Below are 27492 nucleotides of genomic sequence, written 5' to 3' on the forward strand. Positions count from 1 at the left end.
TGCATTTCCACTCCTCACTGTTGTGGAAATGAAAGGAGATATAAGCCAATACGAAATAGGAACAGTGTAGACCATCAGACTCCCTCGAACATGCTCTGCGATTCGAATCTGATCACGGCTGCTGCAAAAATAATTTTCTGATAAGCGGCAGTGTTCCATAGTATATACATAAAGTGATATTGATAACCCATAACCCTTGAATCTCTACTGATCAAGAATCTATCTTGGCCTTGAATACACACAAGGCCTCTGCCCACACAGCTCTATGTGGCAAGTTCTAAAGACTCTCAATCGCCTGAGAGAAGAGATTAATTCTCATCTCAGTCTTAAATTAGTGCCCTTTTATTCTGAGACTGTGCCCTCTGGTCCTAAACCATCCCATGAGGGGAAACATTGTCTCAACTTGTACTCTGTCCAGGCCCCATAAGAGTTGAGAGTGTGGTGCTGGAAAAGCACAGCACCTCAGGCAGCATCCGAGGAACAGGAGCATCAACGTTTCGGGTATAAGACCTTCATCAGGAAGCCCCATAAATATCCAATGTGGTTTCAATGAGACCACCTCTCATTTTTCTAAACTCCAGTGAGTGTGGTTCCAACTTATTTAGTCTTTGTTCATAAGAAAATCTCTCCATACTGGGGAACATCCAAGTGAATCATCTCTAAATATCCTCCAATGAATTAGCATCTTACATGTAAAACAATTGGAATTCCAATCACTGACACAGACCCTTCCTCCCCCCCACACACACACCAATTGTTCGACTGTCTCCCAAGAAGTCTACATTTCACATTAAATAGGAGTCATTCCAATGGTGATAATTTGGCATTGCATTTACAAAATGCCCTGTAAGTGGAGCGATAATTGTCCTAATAGTCACCCATCTCCCTGCAGAGTCAACTTTGTTTTCTCCTCTTCATGAGAATTTCCTTACAGTTGGAAGGATGTATGGGAAGCACCTTAAAGCATTTTTCCTCCTAATTTCCTAATGCGCCCGTCACCATGGTTTTGATGTCCCTGTCTATGAAGCCAGGAATGTAGGCCTGTTTACGCTGTCATATCTGCTGAGTGATCCCAGGAACTTGTGTTTTCATTTCAGATTTTCAGTGTCTACATTATTTAGCTTTTGTAGAAAATCAGGCTGACCTACTTTAACATAAGTATATCATTATTTTCACTGCTCCCACTCAGCCACACCACCCCCAAACAAATGTAAATAAAAACAGAACTGGAGGGCCTGACGAAAATCCAAAGCAAAGCATTGTGGATGCTGGAGATCTGAAATAAGGAGAGAAGTTGCCATCCTGGCAACATACCTTTGGAGATTACAATTCTATATTCACTTTGCTTCTGTCTCCACAGATGCTGCCAGAGTTCAGTACTTTCTGTTTTATTTCCTAAATTCCACATGTATAGCCACTGACTCCAGGGATTACAGGAAGAAGCATATTCTATTACATTAGTGAATACAATCCACTACATTTCAAAATAAAGGGTGTGGTCTAGTATTCGTATTCTAGCTGACGTGTAACAGCGTCACTGGGCATAGCAAAATGTGCCAGCCCTAATTTCTACAAATCTTTCAGCTGACCCACTCTCAATTCTCTACGGCTCATTGTTGGGTTGTTCAATGTTTTGAGAAGTTAAAATTTTCTGTTTCAGAGCCAGAATTCTAAGCAGATGAGGTGACCCTGTCCCCAGTTATAAAGACTTGACAGAGCCCACTCCTGATTGGTTTACTCACCCCATAGCGATTCAGTGACCCTTGAGCTGTTAGCTGGTTCATGGGTGACTTCCATTGGGAAGAAGCTCTGTTTGTAAGAACTGCCAATCAGTCAAATGGTCTGTGCTATTTAGTCCCAGCAATGCTACTGGAAACAATGGACATTACTGGGACTGCTGGAGAATACAATTCCAGCGTACAAAAATTACCAAATGCTGGTCAATTTAGTTTGAATTCTTAACATTTTCTTTGCCTTTTTCAGATCCCAGTATTTTCAGTACTCTTATTTTTCATTATGTGACCAATTTTGATTGAGCATGTTTTTTTCAGTTTACTTTGTGTCTTTGCGTACACTCTCCTGCTGCAAGTTGTAAGTTAACCCTCACCACTGTTATGCACCTCTAAACTTGACCTTGCTTTGACAACTGTCAGCAGCACCATCTTGACCTGAACCAGTGAAATCTTGAACCTGGTCAGAAAATAACAGTCTTGAAGGTATTCATTGCTTTTAAAAGGAGTTGGGAAACAAGTAAGTAAATAATAACTCAAACCAGACCCTGCACACAATCAGAAGTCTGTCTTTTCTAATAGTTGAGAAATTAGATTCTCAAAAAGGCTTCCCCAAGCGTGTTTATGTTGCCATGTGTCATCTACCATCTGTTTGTACTTCAATTAATGGCACATCCCAACTGTGTCACAGCTTAGGCATATGTTCCAACAGCTCCTTTTGCATTCCCCACCTTGACTGGAACCAACCTTTCCCTTATGTATTCTTCCATTGAAACTGTTACCTTTCTGATCTAAACACTGATTTCCCACCTTTCCTAGTCATCGCCAGCAAGATAACTTTATACTTAGTCTCCTCTATGATTGGGATTTTATGCGTGTTATAAATCATAGGTTTGCTTAGGTAAATCTGGGACGCCCTTTTGTGAAATTGATACAGTGGCATTAGAATAAATATAGATTTATGTCATTCATTCCTCAGTTATCTAACCTATCCCATTACTTCCCTCACCCTCAAGCTTCTACCCATGTCAGCTAATCAGTAACAATTAATGCTAAACCTAAAAATGAACTTGTCCTTCTTCCACACCAAGGAATTCATTATTTAAGTACCAATGCAGCTGTGTTCCTACTGGGTGCACCGTACTCGTCTGACTCCAGCACCAATCTTTCTGCAGTCCCAAACTACTTGCCTCTGTCATGTTACAAATAATACATGCAGTTTACCTCCTATCTACACACTGTAATGCATTAGCGACCATTTTGCTCGGTATCTGTATTCTGGAATGTTAAAAGAAGGAGATAAAAATGTGGTTAATGCTCACATTGTTCATACATTCTACTCTCCTGTCCTGAGAGCATCTGGACAATATGAGAAAATCATTATACATGGATATGGCCAACAACAAATCTACCGCATTGTGGTTAAAATTAATACATACAGAATTACTAATCTACATAATATGAGCATAACCAATTATTCTGAGCACACAAATATCACTAGTATTTTCACTGTATTCGGGGAAATTGCTGCCTTGAGATAAAAGCCACTGTAAAAAGCATTTTGCTTTAAGTTCCATTGAAATTGCTTCCAAATGCAATAATTGGACAAACACAGAGATCCTATTAATTTAGAAGAGCACAGATGGCTGTCTCTTTAGATATTGCTGTAACTGGCCCCATAGTTTCTGAGGCCAATCATGCAACATTTTACTGAGCTGTTTGACTCTTGTGTTGGTCTTCTTCCTGACTCAGTTCAAGAATACTGGAATTACAGTGACATCAGACACATGGTGCATATTCATTAGGCAGCCGCCAGTCTCTGGCAGGTGAATTTGTGGACCAGAGTGAGTTGGTCTGTAAAGATCAGGATCGGGTGACTTGTGGCCGGAACGGGGCAGTCATTGAGTTTTACAATATTGATTGCTCACTTTGTTATTACAAGGCTAAATTTTCAATCATCTCTGGAGATAATCTTGTGTATACTGAAAGTAATGCAGATGAATGATTTAATACTTTGATCATGCACAGGAATTTATTTTGAAGAGGGAGTGAATCCGACAACACAGTTCCAATCAACTCATTGAGGAACTTGTTAAGAGGCTACAGAAGGCCAAAGTCAAATTTTCAAACCGAAAGCAAACAGAAGAGGGCTCTGGTGGAATAGTAGCAGTGCTCAATGTTCCCTCCAAACTGCACATGCACAGTGGCTTAAAGGTTCTGTACATTGGCATCAGCATGCCACCCATAGCATGGCCTTCTAGTTCAGGCAGTCATTATCATGTACAGACCTCAGAGGTCCATAAAACCAACAAGAAAAGTGGAGGAAACCTGTCTCCAGGATCACTCATTTTTCATTCTTATCTAACCTATCCCATCACCTTCAAGCATCTACCCATGTCAGCTAATCACTAACAATTAATGCTAAACCTAAAAATGAACTTGTACTTCTCCTGCATGAAGGGATTCATTATATATAAACACCAGTGCTGCTCTGTTCTTGATAGATGTGCCATACTTGTCTGACTCCAGGATCAATCTTTCTGTAGTCCCAAACTACTTGCCCCTGTCATTTTCGAAATAATACCTGCAGTTTACCTCACAGCTACACACTGGACTGTATTAGCGACCATTTTATTCAGTATCTGCATTCTGGAATATTGAAAGATCAAGAGATCCATGTTCAAGTCTGACTTGCCTAGGACATGTATCTGAACATGTATATTTTAAGCTAATCAAACAGAAAGCATCAAGGCTCTTATACCATATTAGTAGTGTCACTATCTCTCGGCTAGAAATACTGGGTTCAAGTTCCATCTGCTGCATAGCTGTGTCATAATACTTCTGAAAAAGAGACTTTAAAAACATTTTCAGAGTTCTTGTGGTAGTATCCCTACCCCAAGCCAAAAGATTCATGTTCGAGTCCCACTTGCCGGGGAGATGGGTCACACTGTGTCTGAACTGGTTGATTTTGAAAAAAAGCACATTAAGAATGAATGATCTTGAGCACATATGTGTGCCTGACATCTGTGCACGATATTGGGAAGGTGGGGGAGGAGAGCTGTTATTATTGATACTGAAATAGCTTGGACAAAGAAGGATAGTCAGATTGAGGTGTTCATGCAATGTCAAGAAGTTACCCATGCTTGAACAGAGTGGATTGATTAATTGAGGTGTGAGCATCTGGGCACTTGTGTGGACTATGAGGCTGCATTCCTGCCTGCTCCATTCCTGCAGGCAGTGGCAAGACCAGTATTGACAGCCATTTGACTTTTAATATCACCCTCCAGAACTATTTCATGCCTCCTATCCCTAATTGTATGTTGAACTTGCCTCTGAACCAATTAAGGTTTTCCCTCATAAAATTGCATTCCAGCACTGTCGACTTGGAGGGTCAACGTCCAAAAATGATCTGGCTGTCAGATTCTCAACCGAGGATTGAAAATCCACCCAATGAAAATCAAAGCCAATATAACTGATGCAATCAATTTTTGTTCACTGGCTACTTTTAGATCACAACAAAAAAACATAAACCATGTGGACCATTTTTCAATTTCCTCCTCAGGACAAGAGACCAATGTGTTCTTTTGTGCCAGTGTGCATGAAAACTAAAAAGCAAGGCTGACCCCATTCAACCCTTAGCCTTTATGAATGTCTTGCAAGTCCATCATCTAACATCTCTTCAACATCAATGCTGTTGAGCCTGACCAATGATCTAAGCTGAACCTCCCTATTCTGTGAAGCAAGTAACTTGATGTGGATAAAATGTATGGAAGAGGAACATTTCGAATGCTTCTTTTACTCTTGCACTGAAAGATATCAATGCTCAGGCTTTTAAATATTTCATCAGAAAAGAAAGCTAGAATGGGCAAGGTTGAGATGCAGTGGATGCTTAACTGCTGCTACCCCATTATATTAATGAAGTGCAATCTTGAAAACATGATTTTTTTTAAAGGTTTGAATGCTAAAGGTGCTGTTCAGACAGCTTAATGAATATTGTGTTTTTCACCCCCAGCTTCTCCAGTCGGCAACGGATACATCAAACCACCAGCAACACCTGCGAGTAGCTTACAAGGTGACAGAGGACCACCAACCATGATGCCCATAAATGTTGACCCTGATATTAAATCAGGCGAATATGTCTTAAAAAGTGTATTTGCCAACTTTACTACTCAAGCTGAAAGAAAGATTCGTATTATTATGGCCGAACCATTGGTAAGCTGGAGAAAGAAAAATAGTCTCTGATCTGTAAAATATATAAATTATTGGTAATTTTCTTTCTCAGAGCTAGCTTTTTTTTAAAATGCTTTCGGCAATTTCATGTATAAATGTTAATACAGAACTGTTTTATAAAAAAATCCTAGTGTTGTTTCTTGACACTGCTGTCAGATAAAAATTAAGATGCTTTTAAAAGCACAGGGGGATGAAGCATCTTCTTCAGAATATTACTCTCATGAATCACCTAAGTAGTGAGTCGAGATTTACAATTTTAGCCATCTATCTGACACTCGTACAAAGTTTGAATGTTGATAGTTTGAATGCATGTTTTATTTCATAGAACTTACCGTCTCAGCATTCATTTGAACTCTGAGCTTCTCCATTAAGAAAGGAATATCTCACTGGCATGAATGTGAATCTGGCTACAACATGGTTCAATGACTTGCCTTCCAACATGTGATTAAACTGTTCGTATGAAGTAGTTTTGTTCTCAACTTCTTGAAGTCTACATCTCTCTCCTTAGAAAAGCTTGAGAAGGGCGGCACGGTGGCACAGTGGTTAGCACTGCTGTCTCACAGCACCAGAGACCCGGGTTCAATTCCCGACTCAGGCGACTGACTGTGTGGAGTTTGCACGTTCTCCCCGTGTCTGCGTGGGTTTCCTCCGGGTGCTCCGGTTTCCTCCCACTGTCCAAAGATGTGCGGGTCAGGTGAATTGGCCATGCTAAATTGCCCGTAGTGTTAGGTAAGGGGTAAATGTAGGGGTATGGGTGGGTTGCGCTTCGGCGGGTCGGTGTGGACTTGTTGGGCCGAAGGGCCTGTTTCCACACTGTAAGTCTAAGTCTAAGTCTAAGTTATCCTCCTCTAGCAAACTGACTCTGCTCACTAGTGGTAGCTATTGCCCTATTTAAAAGTCTCCCCACTCCAATTTCTAACCCACCTGAAGTATGAGTAGCTATACTGGATCTTGAGAGTGGAGGGATTGTGAAGATGCCTCTTCAGAAGTACTCACTGCTAGTGCTGTCTAACTCTTTAGGTCATCTAATTGTAGGGAAGAACCTGTAGGAGATGGATAGATGTTGATGATGGAAGAGGCTAGACAGTAATAGATAAGAGGCATCAGAGTGCAAGCTGATGTAGTTTGGCTGTGTGCTTATGGATTTCTCAGAGGCTCTTGAAAAGATGCAGATAGTTTGCAGAGTGTCTGTATAGCCTGAAAATGCTATGCATGGACTCTATTCTAAAGCTCTGGCTTCTCTTGTTATTGCTGCCCAATGGCATTGATGATTTTGCTTCTTTCCTTATGGTTGTGCACTCATTACCCTGCAAAGAGAGTTTTGAATCTGCAGATGTGTGAGGCTACTGCTTGTTATGTACATGCCACTTATCTAGCAACATGGGTCTCGCTTGGATCTTCTTGTTCATCATAGATAAACTAGAACTTGACTGGAACTCCAGATGTCTTGTCCTTGCCTCACACTGGCATTGCTTAACTGATGATATCAACAATGCATGGACTCGTGGGTTTTTATGCAGGCCCATAAATCCTTGATTGAGTTGCTGAGTGTGTTTCTCCATGAAAATTACCAATCTTTCAATGGAAGGATGTCATGAGTTCAAAGAGAGAGAGGTCATGGTCTGTATGGACTGCACTTACCATACCAGGTTGCCTCAACCCTCAGGAAGCCCTGTCAGATCTTCATGCTCCTCATATTGGATATCCAACAATGTCTAAGTGGATATTGCTGCCTGACGGATGACTCCAGAAATGTGTCATTTTCCTGGAATTCAGCATCATCAAGATCTGCCTCATAGCTCTATGTGTTAGAAACCTGGAATGTCTCAGCCTCTAATAATACTTTGGTGATTGTGAAGTTCTGCTACCTTATTGATGTAATTATTTTGCTAGATGTGTGCTGTCCCATCACACTCTCCTCCCACCAATGCACAACAGCCCCTGATGTCCTTATATATTTCTTCAGTTGGCATTGCAGATGTACGTGTACCATAATACAACAACCTTGGAAGCAGAGGTCAAAACTTTTTTTTTAAGGATTCTTCTTGAGGGCTTTTTGATTTTTGGGGGACACTTCTTAATTTCAATGTCCTCCTTTTTCACTAACTCATTACCTGATGTAGTCAAATAGTAGCATCAACTTGTATATTTGGGTCTAACTGCAAGATGCAAATGTGTTGCTGGTCAAAGCACAGCAGGTTAGGCAGCATCTCAGGAATAGAGAATTCGACGTTTCGAGCATAAGCCCTTCATCAGGAATAAGAGAGAGAGAGCCAAGCAGGCTGAGATAAAAGGTAGGGAGGAGGGACTAGGGGGAGGGGCGATGGAGGTGGGATAGGTGGAAGGAGGTCAAGGTGAGGGTGATAGGCCGGAGTGGGGTGGGGGCGGAGAGGTCAGGAAGAGGATTGCAGGTTAGGAGGGCGGTGCTGAGTTGAGGGAACCGACTGAGACAAGGTGGGGGGAGGGGAAATGAGGAAGCTGGAGAAATCTGAATTCATACCTTGTGGTTGGAGGGTTCCCAGGCGGAAGATGAGGCGCTCCTCCTCCAGCCGTCGTGTAGTTGTGTTCTGCCGGTGGAGGAGTCCAAGGACCTGCATGTCCTCGGTGGAGTGGGAGGGGGAGTTAAAGTGTTGAGCCACGGGGTGATTGGGTTGGTTGGTTCGGGCGGCCCAGAGGTGTTCTCTGAAGCGTTCCGCAAGTAAGCGGCCTGTCTCACCAATATAGAGGAGGCCACATCGGGTGCAGCGGATGCAATAGATGATGTGTGTGGAGGTACAGGTGAACTTGTGGCGGATATGGAAGGATCCCTTGGGGCCTTGGAGGGAAGCGAGTGTGGAGGTGTGGGCGCAAGTTTTACATTTCCTGCGGTTGCAGGGGAAGGTGCCGGGGGTGGAGGTTGGGTTGGTGGGGGGTGTGGATCTGACAAGGGAGTCACGAAGGGAGTGGTCCTTGCGGAACGCTGATAGGGGAGGGGAGGGAAATATATCCTTGGTGGTGGGGTCCGTTTGGAGGTGGCGGAAATGGCGGCGGATAATACGTTGTATGCGCAGGTTGGTGGGGTGGTAGGTGAGAACCAGTGGGGTTCTGTCTTGGTGGCGGTTGGAGGAGCGGGGCTCAAGGGCGGAGGAGCGGGAAGTGGAGGAGATGCGGTGGAGGGCATCGTCGATCACGTCTGGGGGGAATCTGCGGTCCTTGAAGAAGGAGGCCATCTGGGCTGTGCGGTGTTGGAATTGGTCCTCCTGGGAGCAGATGCGGCGGAGACGAAGGAATTGGGAATATGGGATGGCGTTTGTACAGGGGGCAGGGTGGGAGGAGGTGTAGTCCAGGTAGCTGTGGGAGTCAGTCGGTTTATAATAGATGTCTGTGTTGAGTCGGTCGCCCGAGATAGAAATGGAAAGGTCTAGGAAGGGGAGGGAGGAGTCTGAGACAGTCCTCTGCGGAAATTCACCAAGGCTTTTTAGACAAGTGTCTTCCAAACCTATGGCTATTTCCAACTGGAAGGACAAGGGCAGGATGAACTTGGGAACAGCACCACCTGCAAATTCCATTCCTTGTTCTGACTTGGAAACATATTATTGTTCCTTCAGTGTTGCTGGGTCAAAATCCTGGTATTCCCTCCCTTCTGGCATTCTGGGTCTACCTATAATAATGGACTGCAGTAGTTCAGCAAGTGACCTCACACCACCTTCTGTTGATTGGAAAATTTGAATTCACTTAATAAATCTGAACTAAAAATGCTGGTGCAAACACTGTCAATTGTGATGGAAACATAAAACCCATCTGCTTCACTAATGGCATCTAGGCAGAGTAACTAATGAGGTAATGTCCTCCAAGCAGGCAATCAGAGATAGAAACTTCGAGTAAAAAATGAGGTCTGCAGATGCTGGAGATCACAGCTGCAAATGTGTTGCTGGTCAAAGCACAGCAGGCCAGGCAGCATCTCAGGAATAGAGAATTCGACGTTTCAAGCATAAGCCCTTCATCAGGAATAAGAGAGAGTAGCCAAGCAGGCTAAGATAAAAGGTAGGGAGGAGGGACTAGGGGGAGGGGCGATGGAGGTGGGATAGGTGGAAGGAGGTCAAGGTGAGGGTGATAGGCCGGAGTGGGGTGGGGGCGGAGAGGTCAGGAAGAGGATTGCAGGGTAGGAGGGCGGTGCTGAGTTGAGAGAACCGACTGAGACAAGGTGGGGGTTGGGGAAATGAGGAAACTGGAGAAATCTGAATTCATACCTTGTGGTTGGAGGGTTCCCAGGCGGAAGATGAGGCGCTCCTCCTCCAGCCGTCGTGTTGTTATGTTCTGCCGGTGGAGGAGTCCAAGGACCTGCATGTCCTCGGTGGAGTGGGAGGGAGAGTTAAAGTGTTGAGCCACGGGGTGATTGGGTTGGTTGGTTCGGGCGGCCCGGAGGTGTTCTCTGAAGCGTTCCGCAAGTAAGCGGCCTGTCTCACCAATATAGAGGAGGCCACATCGGGTGCAGCGGATGCAATAGATGATGTGTGTGGAGGTACAGGTGAACTTGTGGCGGATATGGAAGGATCCCTTGGGGCCTTGGAGGGAAGTGAGTGTGGAGGTGTGGGCGCAAGTTTTACATTTCCTGCGGTTGCAGGGGAAGGTGCCGGGGGTGGAGGTTGGGTTGGTGGGGGGTGTGGATCTGACAAGGGAGTCACGAAGGGAGTGGTCCTTGCGGAACGCTGATAGGGGAGGGGAGGGAAATATATCCTTGGTGGTGGGGTCCGTTTGGAGGTGGCGGAATTGGCGGCGGATAATACGTTGTATGCGCAGGTTGGTGGGGTGGTAGGTGAGAACCAGTGGGGTTCTGTCTTGGTGGCGGTTGGAGGAGCGGGGCTCAAGGGCGGAGGAGCGGGAAGTGGAGGAGATGCGGTGGAGGGCATCGTCGATCACGTCTGGGGGGAATTTGCGGTCCTTGAAGAAGGAGGCCATCTGGGCTGTGCGGTGTTGGAACTGGTCCTCCTGGGAGCAGATGCGGCGGAGCCGAAGGAATTGGGAATATGGGATGGCGTTTTTGCAGGGGGCAGGGTGGGAGGCGGTGTAGTCCAGGTAGCTGTGGGAGTCAGTCGGTTTATAATAGATGTCTGTGTTGAGTCGGTCGCCCGAGATAGAAATGGAAAGGTCTAGGAAGGGGAGGGAGGAGTCTGAGACAGTCCAGGTGAATTTCAGGTCGGGATGGAAGGTGTTAGTAAAGTTGATGAACTGTTCAACCTCCTCGGGGGAGCACGAGGCAGCGCCGATACAGTCATCGATGTAGCGGAGGAAAAGGTGGGGGATGGTGCCAGTGTAGTTGCGGAAGATGGACTGTTCCACATATCCTACGAAGAGGCAGGCATAGCTGGGGCCCATGCGGGTGCCCATGGCAACTCCTTTAGTTTGGAGGAAGTGGGAGGATTGAAAAGAGAAGTTATTCAGGGTGAGGACCAGTTCAGTCAGTCGAAGGAGGGTGTCAGTGTTCAGTCAGTCGAAGGAGGGTGTCAGTGATAGAACCTGATTCTTTGCAGCTGATTGGGATTGGTTTTTGCTCAACTACAGAAAAAAGGTTTAGTGAGTTTTTGTTAAGTGGTTACGGTTTTTTTCTTAATATTTAACATGGTACACGTTACTGACAAACTTAATAAATTATGTAAAAGGCAGCATAAAGGATCTTCTGGATACCATTGTGTTCCCGGGCAAAAGCATCCACCATAAGTGTTTGAAGTTTCAGCAGCTTCGGCTCAGAGTTTGATCTGGTGAATGAATGACAGATGCTGTCTTGCTTCAGAAAGAATGAAAGTTACTTGGATTCTTTCTACTGGAAGACACTTTGGATAGTGTCACCTGATTTGATCAGTGATCAGGGACAAGAGATTGTGACTGTAAGACAGCCACATAAGGGAACCCAGAGGTTGGTAAAGTAGGAGTGCTAGGCTCTGCATGTGTCAAATATTAGTCTTGTTTGAGGTTCTATCAGCCTATTTGGGTGAGAGTGGGGTCTGTATAGTGGATGTGCAAATTAACAAAGGCACAGTAGTACAGGAAGCCATTCAGGCTGGGGGAACAAAAAAGCATAGTTGTAGTAGTAATAGTGCAATGAGAGTATTAATACCATTCTCTGCAGTGTAGGAGCCAATGACATGGATGGAATTAGAAAGAGATTCTGCACAGAGAGTGAGAGGATCTGGACAGTACATTGAAAAGCAAAACCTTAAAAGTTATAACCTCTGGATTATTACCTCAACTGAGTACAACTTGGTGCAGAGTACACTTAAACTTAAAGGGGTGAATATGTGGCAAAAAGGCCGGTATAGCAGAAGTGGGTTGAGACCTAAGAGACCATAGTTCCTGACTGAAATTAAATTCTACCATATTATGGTCACTCTTTCCTCAAACCACTTTACAGCAAGATTTTTAATTATCCCTTTTACATTGCCCATACAAGATCAAAAATAGTCTGTTCCCCAGTTGGTTCCTCAATGTACTACTGTAGAAAAATCACCTTGCATGTATTCCAGTAATTCATCCTCTAACACATTAGTGCTAATTAGCTTTAACTAGTCCATATATAGATTGAAATCCCCATGATTACTGCATTATTCTTATAGTAACCTGTTCAAATAGCATCCATTTTCCTCAAAGCACCTTTTCAATAAATGCTGGCTAATTTTAAGTGACATCAAAAAAACTGAATTTCCACATTACCAGTGTCACCTATGCATCATTTATTGTGCAAAATTTAATTTCTGGATTCTAATTCCTTTACTTATGTATTTTCCTTCGAATAACTAGCCAATTTAATTTCCTCTTCTTCTATTTCAATTGCTCCTCTTACCTGTTATTCTTTTGATATATTTTTCTTTATTTGTATATTGACTTCATCTACTTTTACATTCCTTACTTTCTCTTCGATGTAGTTTTCCCATGTATTATTTCCTAGAGTAGAGTAGCTTTCATTTCTACCTTTTACAACAGATGTAGTAAAAAGCAAGACAGTGTTTCTCCAGGACCAAGGTGCTACATGAACAGCACAAAAACTACACAATCATACAAAGGGCGGCATAAAATGCATAAGAAGTGCAAAACATGCAAATTACAGTGTAATAAAAGAATGATAATTAATAGACATTGTTATAGCAGCAGTTCGAAGTCGTGCAAAAAATTTTAGATGGAAAACAGTTCGATCATGCAGTGTTAAGGAGCCTGATAGCTTGGGAGAAGAAACTGTTGCACAGCCTGACTGTGAGAGACCAAATGCTCCGATATCTTCTGCCAGATGGCAGGAGGGAGAAGAGTTTGAGTGAGGGGTGTGTGGGATTTTCCACAGTGCTCTTAGCCTTTTGGATGCAGCATGTGATAGAAATGTCTTTAATGGAGAAAAGAGAGACCCCGATGATATTCTCAGCTGTCCTAGTTAAAATGACTCTTCCCACTTTACCTTTTTTTTATCAGTACATTATCTCCAACACAATGTTAGGCTGTCGGTGAGAAAATATTCATAGCATTATTCATTTTATGTCGGTTGACACATAATAGAGTATCTTAACAAGAAACTTGAAGTTTCATTTTTTTAGGGCAATTTGATTACATTGCTGTATATCCCTGCTCTATAGTGAAGTTCCAGCACATTTTGTTTCATCAAAGAACCTTGTTTATGCAAATTGGACAGTGAAATTGGCTATCTGCTCATGATCACTAGTTTATCATTAGCAACAAAGCCTGCCAATAGAAAAATCAACTGTTTTGTGTGAAATAGCACAAGGCTACTTTAAACATAATTTTAAAGCATAGCAGTTATAATTCATCCATCAATCTCTGCTTCATCTGATTTCAAAATGTGGTTAATTAGTCTTAGATTGTTTCACAAGAATCACAGTTGTTTCCCATACCAGAGTGAGCAACTCTATACTATAGTTATGACCTAGTTAAATTGTATTAAAATTTAATTGACTATCACAGTGACTTAAAAGAGATGTTGGCCTAGAAAATTGGTGTGCCTATTTTCTCACTTCTCGGAATGGAATCAAATGAAAAAATGTTGAGTATCACAGACCGTCTGGAGATGACATGAAGGAAATAATGATTGAAAGATGCAAGTTTTGGTCTACACTAGGGAGCTGAGGGTAAGGTTTGGTGTAGTGGAAAGCAATAAAATGTACGCAGCAGGTTCAATACGTTTGTGGCAAATACGTTTGTGAGCTTCTTGCATTTATTGTTAGAAATGAGAGTATAGTGGGCAGAGGAGACAGATTTAAGGAAATGGCTTGTAGGAGTCCAGCTGAGGGTACTAGTAGATCAAATCAGCTGACGAGTGAAGAATAATGAAAGTGAAACCCAAAGACCAAGATAAGTGGGTTTTTTAAAACTGTTCCTTGTGCTTGTCTTTTACTTCCTTCCATTTCCTGTCCAGCCCATAAAGCTTACCTTTGTAATGATTGAGTCAATTTTTACATTAGCATTTGCCATGTAAAATCACTGTCTAAATATTTGATAATAGCCATGTCCTTCTGAAAATTTAATATTTCCATCATTATTATGGATTATAATGAAGTAGACTCATCATGAAAAATCTTCCTGGGTAGAGGAATTCAACCTACCTTTTCCAAAGTAACTGATGTGGTTAATTTCTAAAATAAGGATTGAAATAAAATTTTAAAAGTTGCAGAAAAATAGATATTGTGGACGTTGTAACAAACTCGTAATTCTGTTATGGGTCGTCAGCATTACCGCTAAGGCTCATGTCTAAATGCCTCTAACTGAGTGGCTTGCTCAGCCATTTCAGAGGACAATTGAGAATAAATCATACTTTTTTCAAAAATCATTAATTGGATTTGTGCACTGCTGACTAGATCATCACTTATTGATGTTCCCGTAAAAGTTAGGAATCAACCACATTGCTATAGATCTGGAAGCACATGGAGGCTAGTCCAAGTAGGATTACAGAATTCCTCCTTTGAAGGATATTAGTGAACCATGTGGGTTTTACAACAGTTGACAATGATTACTTGGTGGCCATTTGGCAATCTTCTTATTAAATTCAGATTTCAATATCTACCATAAAGGGATTCAAACATTTAAACATTAACCTGGGCTTCCAGTAGATTACTAGTCCTGGGACATTACCATTAAGCTACCACCTCCCCTAAATACAATACTGATGTTCAGGTGTCCCATGTAGACCACATCAGGTGGGGATAGCTGATTTCTTTTCTTACTGGACTGCAGTGAAGATGAGCTTTTATGACAATTTATGGTAATTTGTGGTATCATTACTGACATTATATTTATATTTTTAATTGAATTTAAATTCTGTCAGCGGCAGTAGAATTTGAACCAGTGGCCCCAGAGCATTAGTCTGGGCCTCTGGACTACTAGTCTACATAGCTGAATTACTTACTCATTCATTGGGGTATATATGATTATCTGGATGAGATAACGTGGGTGATATCGGGAAGTTATGTTAAAGATAGATTGGAACTAATCGCTAGAAATAAAACCTGGTAAATAAATGGGGGAAGGGAGAATGATTTTCAGTTTAATGAAGGCAGTAATAAAATCGATCAGAAACCAAAGAAAACAAACTTCCTCTGTGAAAGTTTTTCTTGAAGTCTTACATTGTTTTTGAAAATTTGACAACAGTTAGAGAGGATGTTTAGCCACATCAGTGGAATATCAGTTTACAGAAATTCCTGGCATTTAACTTGTGCATCAACAGTAATTAAAATGTGGAAAGCTGTGGTCCATCCTCTTTGTAATTCCATAACATGTTGGACTTGAACTGCAGCTGACTAAGAATGGCATATAGGTGAACCCCTAGCTACCATGACATCATTCAGTCCTAGTAACTGATTTGCTGCGCTATTTTCAAACGTTGGCAATTAAACATATTTACTTGTCACTCACCCAGCACCATGTGTTTGGCTACAAGAGGGACTCAGCACTAGCATTCTTGAAAGGACTAGATAACAGTTTCTGGTGGATATGCTTTTGACCTATTTCTCCTTCAGAGTTTGTGGAAGTTGTACTGTTACATTTCTCTGATAAGGACTCTTGATCTTTCAAGAAAAATACCCATTAATTAACTGAAAGAACTATTCTACAAGTTTTTACATTTTTAATTCGAGCATACTTTATTATGTATGTTATAAACGTACAAGAAGTACTATTAATTCAGTACTATAGTTTAGAACTACATATGCTAATAGTACAGTTTTACTTTTGTTTTCCACCCAAGCATTTCTTTATCTTATTCTTAAAGGTTCATTGGTTTTTCAAGGTCCAACCCAAAGATATACCAGACCCCTTTAGAATTCAATTTAATTTTTTCTTAGTATTTTAGCTATTCCCTGAGGCGTGAACTCTGTCCATAACACACTGTCTCAGCTATTCTTTAATATTTCTTCAAAACCTCACAACTGTGGACTTTCTGCTCAAATTTAAACTTCACTGCATTCTCCAAATTGCTTGTTTTTTATTCTGAAGGTTACTCTATATTTCTTCCTCTGATTCTAAGCTAAACAATTCTTCTAGTCTCTTTCTTGTAAGGTATTCCATCACCAAACTGAGCATGAGCTTCCACCTGCTTTGTGTGCATTAAATGATAAAGTTAATGTTTTCATTGCTTAAGGTGTAGGCTAACTGACATTTCTCTCTTACCTTTTGACTATCTGTTTCTAAAACTGAACGGCTAACTGCTTGCTCTTATGAGCCTGCACACGTCCATATTCTACACAGAAGTCGGTTCCCTGCAACCTATCTCCATAGCAATGTGGCATACTTTAGCAGTGTTCCAAACAGGAATGCAAATTAATTGTACCCAACTATTTCATCTTCAAAAACAACCCCTTTGATTCTGTTGAAGAGTGTGGTGCTGGAAAAACACAGCTGGTCAGGCAGCATCCAAGGAGCAGGAGAATCAATGTTTTGGGCATATGTCCTTCATCAGGATGCTGCCTGACCAGTTGTGCTTTTCCATTACCACACTCCTCAATTCTGATCTGCGTCTTCACTTTCTACTTTGATTCTATGATCCATATAAATAATTTGTATCTCAAATGGAGTTCACAGCCATATTTTTCAGAATTAGTGGTCCTTTCAATAAACAACCTTGTTAACAACTGGCTTGTAACTAATTTTCTTCTGAGAAATTCATAAATAATTCAAATGTTTTAAGAAAGTGTAGACTTTCTAGCTCCATTAATCTTAGAAATGGCTAATCCATTATGTGGTGTTTTCACGCTATTAACTCTGAGCTTTTAAGGTAAACGTTACTTTTGAGATGTAATTACCTTAAGCTTGTTTGATTTGTATTCACTTTAAAGTTGTTTATCAGCACCTAACCAGGTTTTTCTATTTATCTTTCATTTAACATTTATGAATTATGAACCAGATAGTCATATGTTTTAGAATATTACTTTAGTTTTAGGAATTGAAATGTTAAATAAGATATACAAGAGTACATTTGTTTAGGAAATTGGTTTGCACCACTATATCTAATATACTAACATTTACCATCTAAACAGGCTTAGTTTAATTACATGTAAAAGATAACTTGTACTTATTCAGTACGGTCAAAGTTGATATTCAAGAATGTAACCATTGGATGACCATTCATTGCACTTCTGGTAGAGCCAGAGTTCTGCATTTATCTCAACAAAATATTTAAATTATTCATTTGAAATTGAGATGAAAAGAAGCTGGGAGCAGTTTGTAAACATGGGTATTCCTCAATAGGACCCAAGAAGTCTGCAGAGAAGGCAATTGGATCCAACAGAGAAACAGATTATTAATTTACGTTTCAGGGCTGAATCTTGCATTTTGTTGGCTAAGCCCGAGTTGTGTTGAGTTTTTTTTTGGAGGGATTTTCACCACAGGGCCAGGAACGTTTTCTCACAGTGCCTTACCAAACTGGCATCATTATCTATCCACCCTGCCCTTATGGCATCAATCACCTCTGTTTCCAGCCCCATCTTACCAAAACAACCTGCTACTCAATGGATACACTGAATTCACTGGCATCTCTTATCCAAAAGCGAATGGAAACATACGAATAAATCTTCTGTCTTGGAGAAGACTGGAATACTGAGGAGAATTGAACTAAATTCCAGAGAGCCAAAACATACTTCTGATTTTGCCCCTGAATAGGAGAATTTACATTCAAAGTTCATCTGATTAGAGACAAGGAGAACTGAGATTCTATTATAACTGGTTATAAACTATACTTTTGTTAGTTCTGCTTGTTTTGTTTAATTGTGACACAGTTCTGTTATTTAATCACTGAAGATTTGGATTTCACTTAAATGTTGATGGCCACTAATACAATTGTGATGTACATTAATCTGTGAGTCAAAAGTCATACTTCTACAACTGAATGGTATACCAGCAAAACACTTGAATTATAGAATTGAATTGTAGTGATTGAAATCAGGAGGATCTTATTGACTGTGAGATCCTTGATTGGGCTTGTTAACCTGGTCCAATCAGGGACCATGGATATCAGATATAAACGAGGGATTTATTTCCCCCTCCAAATCTATTTTGATTTAGTCCATGCCCCCCCCCTACACTGTTTTATCACACAGCATTGCCCTTTTTGATGTGAAGGGTACTGCTTGTCACTGGCCACCCGGGTGTTTTCCTATCTTCCTGGTGGTGGAAATTGAATAAAGATATGTGCCCAAAAAAAAGGAAAAAAGAAATAATCAGGAGTGTACCCGGTGCCAAGTTGACCTCCGAGGGTGGTGGGAATCACGGGCACCAGTCGGCCGATGGACAGTCCTTTGGGTTCAGGGGGAAAAATAAAAAAAGGGGAGAAAATAATAAGCGCTACCGGAGTTAGGTGTGGGGGAGGCGGGGGGGCGGGGTAATAAAAAAGAAACAGGATTGTCAGACATTCTGTTCAAAAAAATTTTAAAAAGAGGAAAAAATGATAATAATAATCAGGAATGTCCACTTGCACTCTTAAAAAAAACAAGGGATTTATTTCCCCCTCCAACTCTATTTTGATTTAATCCCTGCCCTCCCCTTCACTGTTTGATCACACAGCATTGCCCTTTGATGTGAAGGGCATTACTTGTCACAGGCCGCTCGGGTATTTTCCTATCTTCCTGGTGGTGGAAATTGAATAAAGATTTGTGCACTTTCTGTCTCTCACTGCGTCTCACACCTGCAAAAAAGAAGAGAAAAGAAAACAAAAATAAACAAGGGATTTATTTACCCCTCCAACTCTATCTTGATTTAGTCCCTGCACTCTCCTTCACTGTTTGAGCACACAGCATCGCCCTTTTTGATGTGAAAGACACTGCTTGTCACTGGCCACCCAGGTGTTTTCCTATCTTCCAGGTGGTGGAAATTGAATAAAGATTCATGCACTTTGTGTCTCACACCTGCACACAAAAAAATTAACAAGAGATTCCTTCCCCTTCAGTGTTTGATCACACAGCATTGCCCTTTGATGTGAAGGGCACTGCTTGTCACAGGTCACTCGTGTGTTTCCTTTTTTCCTGGGGGTGGAAACTGAATAAGGATTCGTGCACCTTGTGTCTCTCACTGTGTCTCACACCTGCACACACACACCATGGGTGCTGGGGGAAAAAAAAATAAACGGGATCACACCTGCAAAGTAAAAAAAATATAACCAGGAGAACTCCCCTTCACTGTTTGAGGATAAAAAAGAAAAAATAATTGACAGGAGATTCCTTCCCCTTCACTGTTTAAAAAAATAAACAAGGGATTTATTTCCCCCTCCAACTCAATTTTGATTTAGTCCCTGCCCTCCCCTTCACTGTTTGATCACACAGCATTGCTCTTTTTGACGTGAAAGACACTGCTTGTCACTGGCCGCCCAGGTGTTTTCCTATCTTCCTGGTGGTGGAAATTGAATAAAGATTCGTGCACTTTGTGTCTCTCACTGTGTCTCATACCTGCACACACACACACCATGGGTGCTGGTGAAAAATAAGCACTACCGCAGTTAGGCAGTAGTGTGGGGATTTATTTTAAAACAAAAAAAAACGGTGAGCATTGCCCTTTGATGTGAAGGGCAGTGCTTGTCATTGGACCACTTGGGCGTTTTCCCTTACTTGAGCTGGATCAGTGTGCACGTATGCACAGACTCTCCTCCTTGAAGGTGTCAGAGGGGAAGGGGACTATCCCTGAACCAGCTGCCCCACATCTCGAGAGAGAGAAAAAAAAGAGAGAAAAAAAAACAAGGGATTTATTTCTCCCTCCAACTCTATTTTGATTTAATCCCTGCCCTCCCCTTCACTGTTTGATCACACAACATTGCCCTTTGATGTGAAGGGCACTGCTTGTCACTGGCCACCCGGGTGTTTTCCTATCTTCCTGGTGGTGGAAATTGAATAAAGATTTGTGCACATTGTGTCTCTCACTGCGTCTCACACCTGCACACGCACCATGGGTGCTGGGAAGAAATAAGCACTACCGCAGTTAGGCGGTAATGCGGGGGTTAATTAAAAGAAGAAAAAAAGAGAAAGAAAAAAAATAAACTGGAGTCTTCCTGCCCTAAAAAAAAGGACTGTTGATCACAGCAATGCCCTTTAAAAAAAAGAGAATAAACAAGGGATTTATTTCCCCCTCCAACTCTATTTTGATTTAATCCCTGCCTTCCCCTTCACTGTTTGATCACACAGCATCGTCCTTTGATGTAAAGGGTACTGCTTGTCACAGGCCACTCAGGTGTTTTCCTATCTTCCTGGTGATGGATACTGAATAAAGATTCGTACACCTTGTGTCTCTCACCTGCGCGCACACACAACATGGGTGCTGGGGAAAAATAAGCACTACCGCAAAAAAAAATAAACAAGGGATTTATTTTCCCCTCCAACTCTATTTTGATTTAATCCCTGCCCTCCCCTTCACTGTTTGATCACGCAGCATCGTCCTTTGATGTGAAGGGCCCTGCTTGTCACATGCCACTTGGGTGTTTCCTTTCTTCCTGGTGGTGGATACTGAATAAAGAATCATGCACCTTGTGTGTGTAAAAAAATAAACAAGGGATTCAGATAGTTTGCTGACTTCAAGGACTGACTCTGAGCTGGCTGGCCACAGCCATTGTACTGTACATATATAAACAAAGGGTGACTTGGTGACGGGATCCCAGCGTCTGTGCAATTATTTCCACAATTATTTGCAGCGTTGTGTTGTTTTTCTTGAGAGTAGGTGCAGGAGGGTACAGATTTTACTACCAGAGGCTTACACATTGTGATTGTAGTACTTCTGCATCTACATTGTGACCATGAGATACAGCTAAGGTTGCAAACAGGGAAAGTTCTGCAAAGATGGAAGAAGGGAGCTTGACAAAGAATCCCATTAATGGTTTTTGGGAAGAACATTTCTGCCTATGCCTGGTCTAGGAACAATATCTGAGGAAATTCACAGTCAACAGGAAGGTGGCCATTGAACTATTTCACCATGTGTTATCTGGAAATTCACATCGTGGCAGTGACAGCCCTGCTGTCATAACCATCAGGTGGTTGTGCCTTAAGTGTTTGTGTAGTAATACTCTTCTCAGCAGAGTAGGGAAGTCACACTGCAGGTATACAAGGTGCTGGTTAGACCATATCTGGAATACTGCGAACCGCTTTAATCCCCTTATTTAAGGAAAGATATGACTTCATTGGAGGCAATTCGGAGACGGTTCAACAGCTTGATCCCTGATTAAGAGGGATTGTCTCATGAAGAAAAGTTAAGAGGTTTGGATTCTACTCATTGGACTTTAAAAGGCTGAGACATAATCTCAGTGTGAAACATATAGGATTCTTAAGGACCTTGACAGAGTAAGTACTGAGGGAATGTCTCTCCTCATGGGAGAGTCTAAGACCAGAGGGCATAGTCTCAGAATTAAGGGGCACCAGTTTAAAACTGATGTGAGAAGGCATTTTATCTCTGATGGCTGAGAGTCTTTGGAACTCATTGCCCCTGCTGAGATAGAAAAGTTTTGATCAGTGTGGAAATTAAGGGTTTCAGGAAAATGGACATGAGGAATGTTCCCGTGATCCTATTGAATGACAGAGCAGGCTGAGGGGATCTAACAGACTGCTTCTCAAATTTATTATGTTCTTATGGAAATTATCTCCATTATTTTTTTCAGTATACTATTCATTGAACATACGGAAGTTCACAGAGGCTACCTACAGCAGAAGTGTACAGTGAAACCTCCTTGATTAGGTAGGGGATGTAGCATGAAAGAACCATGGCTTCTCCAGCATTGTAGAATTCCCAACAATGCGAGCTGATATTGATTGCACATGTGGTTCAGCAGCCACACCCCCTCCCCCAGGTAACAAGAAGTGGTACAGGAATCCCAATATGCAATTGGTCTGTCACAATGCCATGAACACCCCCAAATGTTTATCAGTAGAAAACTACTCACTTTCACTTGTAGAGACTGTAGGTAGCCTTGCAGAACACCGCTGAGGAGCTGTTCCAGTATGGGCTGCTGTAATCTGGGTACTGACAAAGGTGTGTTAGTGATAGAAGGAATGCTGTCATCTTGAGAGAGAGCATCAACAGTGTCATTGTCACTTCCAGAGAATGGAACTTGCTCAGTTTTAGTCATTGTTAGAGGACAGATTGCTGGACTGCAGTCAGAGCCTGCACTGTCTGTGAGCACTGAGATCTGATGTTATTGCAATAGTCAGAGCCTGATAGCAATACACCCTTATCAGGAGATTCTGTGGCAGTACTGAAATGCTAAATGGTTTTCTTCTTGTGCTGAAGTGGAAGGTGAGCTCCAGTCACTCCATCAGCATTAAGTCTGTTATGCTGTCATTGAGTTGGCTACCTCTTCCATCGTGAAAAAGATAGATTCCAAGTTGTGGAGCCATGGAAGAATCTTATTTCTCCATGCTTCATGACAGTGACAGGTGATTTTCTGGTAAACATGTCTACATACTAAACATCTAAGTGTGTTTGTTCATTGGCTTTTTCTCATTCAACTCTTTAGTAAGCCCTCTCTAGCAGTACAGATTTGCAACCTCCCTTCTAGTATTCTGTCATACAAGCTATTCTTTCCAACTGACTCAACTGCCATCCACAGATGCCCAGTTACTCACTACCTGCTAATTCTGATTCCATAGTAGCCTCTTAGGTGAATTCTATGCTAAAGTTATGGACTAGGCCAGACCACTCAAAATGTTCTTAAGCAGGCAGCCCAAACCATTACTTTGAAATTTGTTTCAGTAAGTGTACGTTGAAAGTTACCCAGGTTAAGTTAGCAAGGTTGACTACCAGGTTTAAAACAGACAAAAGATTTATTCACAAAATTACACAATGAAACATGAAGAACAGAATAAAGAACCCCTACAAACTCAGTCTATCCAAACTAGACTTAAGTATGCCATTCTGAATATACACAACAGTCCTAATAAGCAAACCCCCTTTAAAACACAGTACAAAAAAGAGTCAGATGTTTACAGGTTGAAGTTAGAAGGGCAGATGAGAGATTTTCCACTCAGCTCACTGTTGAACTCCCAACCAGTTCTGGACTAAACTAAACCACTCAGCTAGAGAGCTGACCACTCTCCTTTCATTCTACAGGTCACTTCTAAAAAAAGACCACTTTGGCCTGAAGTCTCATCTGTTTACATATAAACAAAAGGCCTCTCAAAGTCCTTTTTATCTCTGTATCTAACCAGTCTGATCGGAGCCCAGCCTGGTTTATTACCCCTCTGAAAAAATCAAAGTCAGAGTATCCTTGAGCCAAGGAACAGCTTTTAGGAAAAGAAAGTACTTGCTTTGTGACACTAGTATCTGAATGGGTGGCTGCTATTGTAGATTAAGTGATGTCACTTGTTCATCACTGATGAGGTTGCCCTCTTGGGAGTGTTGTGCCTTGCCAGTACAGTGTTCCTAAGTTTCTGAAAGCAAAAAGGTCAGAGGGACAAGTCTGAAGTGAAGGAGAGGAGGAAAAGGAGTGCCATACTCTCGCAGTTTACTTTTGAGGATGAGTAAGAGGGGTGAGTTGAGCACTGGCATAAAGCAGTAACTTATTGTCATCCTCAATGATCTTGTGATGTCAGATGCCAAGGACTTTGTTGCATCAGACCCCATGACTTGCAGCTCCATCTCTCCCAGCAGGATCAGTGCAAGGAGTCTGCTGGTCCTCCATCCTGTTATCCTGTCCTGTAAGACAGAGGATAAGATGTTAGAGTTTACACAATGTTTTGAGTGGTGTGCCTGTCAGAGCTGAATTTTTACAAATTATGTCGCAAGATGAAACCATTGCTTACAAGGCCAATATTTATTGCTGATTCCTAACTATCCTTGAGCAGATGGGGGTGAGTCACCTACCTGGTAGTATGCAGAAATAGCAAGAAATAGGGATGAGATTGGCAACATCAGAATGTGTGAATAAGTAGGATAAAATATGCAAATGTTTGTTGGGAGTCCTGAGTGCACATGAGTGTTGGTGGGTCAGTGTGGTAATTAGTTGGTGATTTGGTCAGTGTGACACTTAATGTGTAGGTCCATTTACTAATATTCACCACATATGTGATGCAATTAAACTTCATAGAAAGATAGAAACATAGAAAACAAGAGCACAGGTATGCCATTTGGCCTTTGGAGCCTCTTCCACCATTCAGTATGATCATGTTGATCATCTAACTCAGTACCCTGTTCCTGCTTTCCTCCCATATCCATTGACCCCTTTAGCCTTCAGAGCTATATCTAACTCTCTGAAAACATTCACTTTTGACATCAACCACTTTTTTTGTAGAGAAATCGACAGGCTCACCACTCTTCGTGAAGAAATTTCTCTTCATGTCAGGTCTAACTGACTCAGCCTGTAAATGTAGCCCCTGGTTTTGAATTCCCTGTCATTAGGAACATCCTTCCTACAGTTACCCTGTCTAATTATTTTAGAATTTTGTAGATTTCTGTAAGACCATCCCTCATTCTTCTAAACCCCAGTGAAAATAGTCTTTTGCAATGCTACCAGATTCCAAAAACCAGACTCTAGGAATTTCCCCCTTGTATCAGCTTCCATTCTCTCCTGTCTTGCAGGTATCCTGGACCCCAGCCAAATCATGACCTCTTTTTCTGTTTCCCTCCGTCACTAGTGTTTCCAGCACCACATCTGTTAACCAAAATCCCATCTTGGTTTGGTGCTCCATGTTGTTTAATCTTCAACAATCTTTTGATATTTAGTACAATTCTCTTTTAGAGGGACAATCTGCCTTTTAGCTCTTAAGGTTAGCTAAACCATTTGCTATCCTGCACACTCTTTTATGTCCCTTTATTGATCATGTGGGCAGACATCAGATTGCACTGTGCTGCATAAAATTTGCATATCATCTAACTCCAGGGCACAATTTACGATTCTGCACTTAAAGGTGCAGACCAATTTCTTGAAAATAACTTGAGATTCAAATAATAATGCTTTATTACATCCTATTCTTGCATTGGTTGAATTTTAATAAGTACAGTTTTCTGCTTTTTTGAGGTAGATAGCACTTACGAATAGCAATGTCTGTGATGTCAATTTGATTACAATTTATCACTATTTAGCACACAGCTCTGAACAGTTTTTAGTTTTGCTAAACCAGCTAAAACAATTTTTGTTCTGGAAATTGAAGACATTGGTATATGTCAACCCCAAACGTTTTCCTTTTTTCCTGTTGTATATAATGGTTACATAGGACATATTTAATAAAATGCAATTAGTTCCAGCATAACATGACTCCAACAATGTTACATTCACTATCTGAACAACAAGTTAATTTAGAACAGCATAAATTGATACCAATTTGAATTTTACAAATTCACCTTCTGGTACATGAAGTTCCACAGTAGAAATACAAATTTAGGAAAATTCATATCCAGTATCATAAAAAAGCATTGAGAGATTGATCTCATCAAATATCAAGGGAGTAAAAGTAATCATTGTAAATTATTAAAATGGAGTCTGGAAATCAGCATCCCATTTGGAAAAGAAAATTGGATAAATTGTAATGATAGTTACCATTTAACTGTTGCTAGTTTTATGCTTAGATCTATTGAGACATAGAAAATAAAAGCAGCAATAGGCTATTTGGCCCTTTTGAGTCTGTTCTGTCATTCATTACGATCATGGCTGATCATTCAACTGTTTCTGCTTTTCCCCCTTATCCTTTGATCCCTTTAACCACAAGTGCTCTACGCAACTCCTCCTTGAAATCATAGAATGCTTTGGCTGCAACTGCTCTGTGGTAGCGAATTCCACAGTCTCATTACTCTCCAGGTAGAGAAATTCCTCCTCATCTTGTGTCCTTAGACTGTGACCCCAGTTCTGATTCCACTGCCATGGAGAACATTGTTCCTGCATCTATCCTGTCTAGGCCTGTGAGAACTTTATAGGTTTCTATGAGATTCTCTCTCCCCTCATTCTTCTGAACGCAAGCAAATACAATCATAGCAAGTTTAATCTCTCCTCATATGTCAGTCCCATTTTCCCAGGAATCTGTCTAGTACTACTGAAGACCAGTGTCACATCCACGTAGAATTTTTTTATGGCTCTGCATTGTGATCTCTCGTGATTTGAATGTTATTGGGAAATCTGAAGTACAATTGTCCTTTGTTAATATCAACAAATGGAATTTTTTTGATAAACATGCAACTTCCCAAAAATGCATCCAATTATTTAATATAAAATGAATATGGGTGTGAAATACTGATCATTATTTGTTTTTCTGCAACTTCTGCAGTTTAAAATGGAACCAAATTGCCAGCTTGTCTAAGTTTTGAAGATATTTATGAAGAAAATCTGTATCCTCTCTGTCAATGGACCACAAAAAGTCAAGCATGCGAGTTTGATGGTTTTGAGGAGTAGTCGATAAATTTGAGTATAAATGCCAATTACAGTTGCACGGAATGATTATTAACTGCTCGATTGTCTAGTTGTTAATCTTCAGTCTGATTGCAAATTGTTACTTCTTGGTTCATTTCTTGACCAATAAATGTTTATTAATTTACAATTTCACCATAAAAGGGTTGCGGGACAATCATTCATTGAAGTGGTTTATTCAAACACTTTTGCATGTGGTAATTTGTGTGAATCAAAAGTTGCACTTGCGGTTTGAAGACAGCTGTGTTATTTTGGAAACATTTGGATGTAATGTCAGAAGGATGTGATCGTTGGTATTTGTGTGTACAGTTCTAAAACAAAATCATGTTCTGTGTTTGAACATTAATACTAGACTTCCCTTGGTTTCACAAATATGAGGTTATGGTTAATCCTCATTTCCGCATGGTTGTTCTTACTGAGTTTTTTTTATCATCCAACAAGCTACTTTTGATATAGATTATTTAACAATCAAGCATTAATAGTATAAATTCCTAAAATACAGTCCTTACCAAGGTTAGGCTATTATGTAGCTATTCATGTAAACAAGGAGTTGAATTTATCAAAACTTGAAGTGTTTCTTTCTGTGAGCTGTAGCATATTATCTCACACAGTTCTGTGTTCTGATTGACAGTCATAGTAACTGCATCTACAAGAATTGAGCTGCACAGATTACCCGACCTTTACATCATACCATATCAGCACCCT

General features: G+C 41.2%; 1 protein-coding gene across 8 annotated transcripts in view; it reads left to right on the plus strand.

The window, feature by feature from the left end:
* The window catches only part of LOC132816485 (protein furry homolog), a 397881-nt gene that overhangs the window by 129181 nt on the left and 241208 nt on the right, over window positions 1–27492 (plus strand). For 7 of the 8 annotated variants that reach the window (XM_060826132.1, XM_060826128.1, XM_060826135.1 and 4 more), the window contains exon 2: window positions 5743–5942. In XM_060826132.1, coding sequence (XP_060682115.1) covers window positions 5823–5942 — 120 coding nt within the window. In that variant the 5' untranslated portion in view covers window positions 5743–5822. Of the gene's footprint in view, window positions 1–5742; window positions 5943–22053; window positions 22131–27492 lie in introns of those variants that run through there. The other variant, XM_060826134.1, reaches the window with a different exon arrangement.

The sequence above is a fragment of the Hemiscyllium ocellatum genome, chromosome 6 (assembly GCF_020745735.1).
Source record: "Hemiscyllium ocellatum isolate sHemOce1 chromosome 6, sHemOce1.pat.X.cur, whole genome shotgun sequence".
NCBI lineage: Eukaryota > Metazoa > Chordata > Chondrichthyes > Orectolobiformes > Hemiscylliidae > Hemiscyllium > Hemiscyllium ocellatum.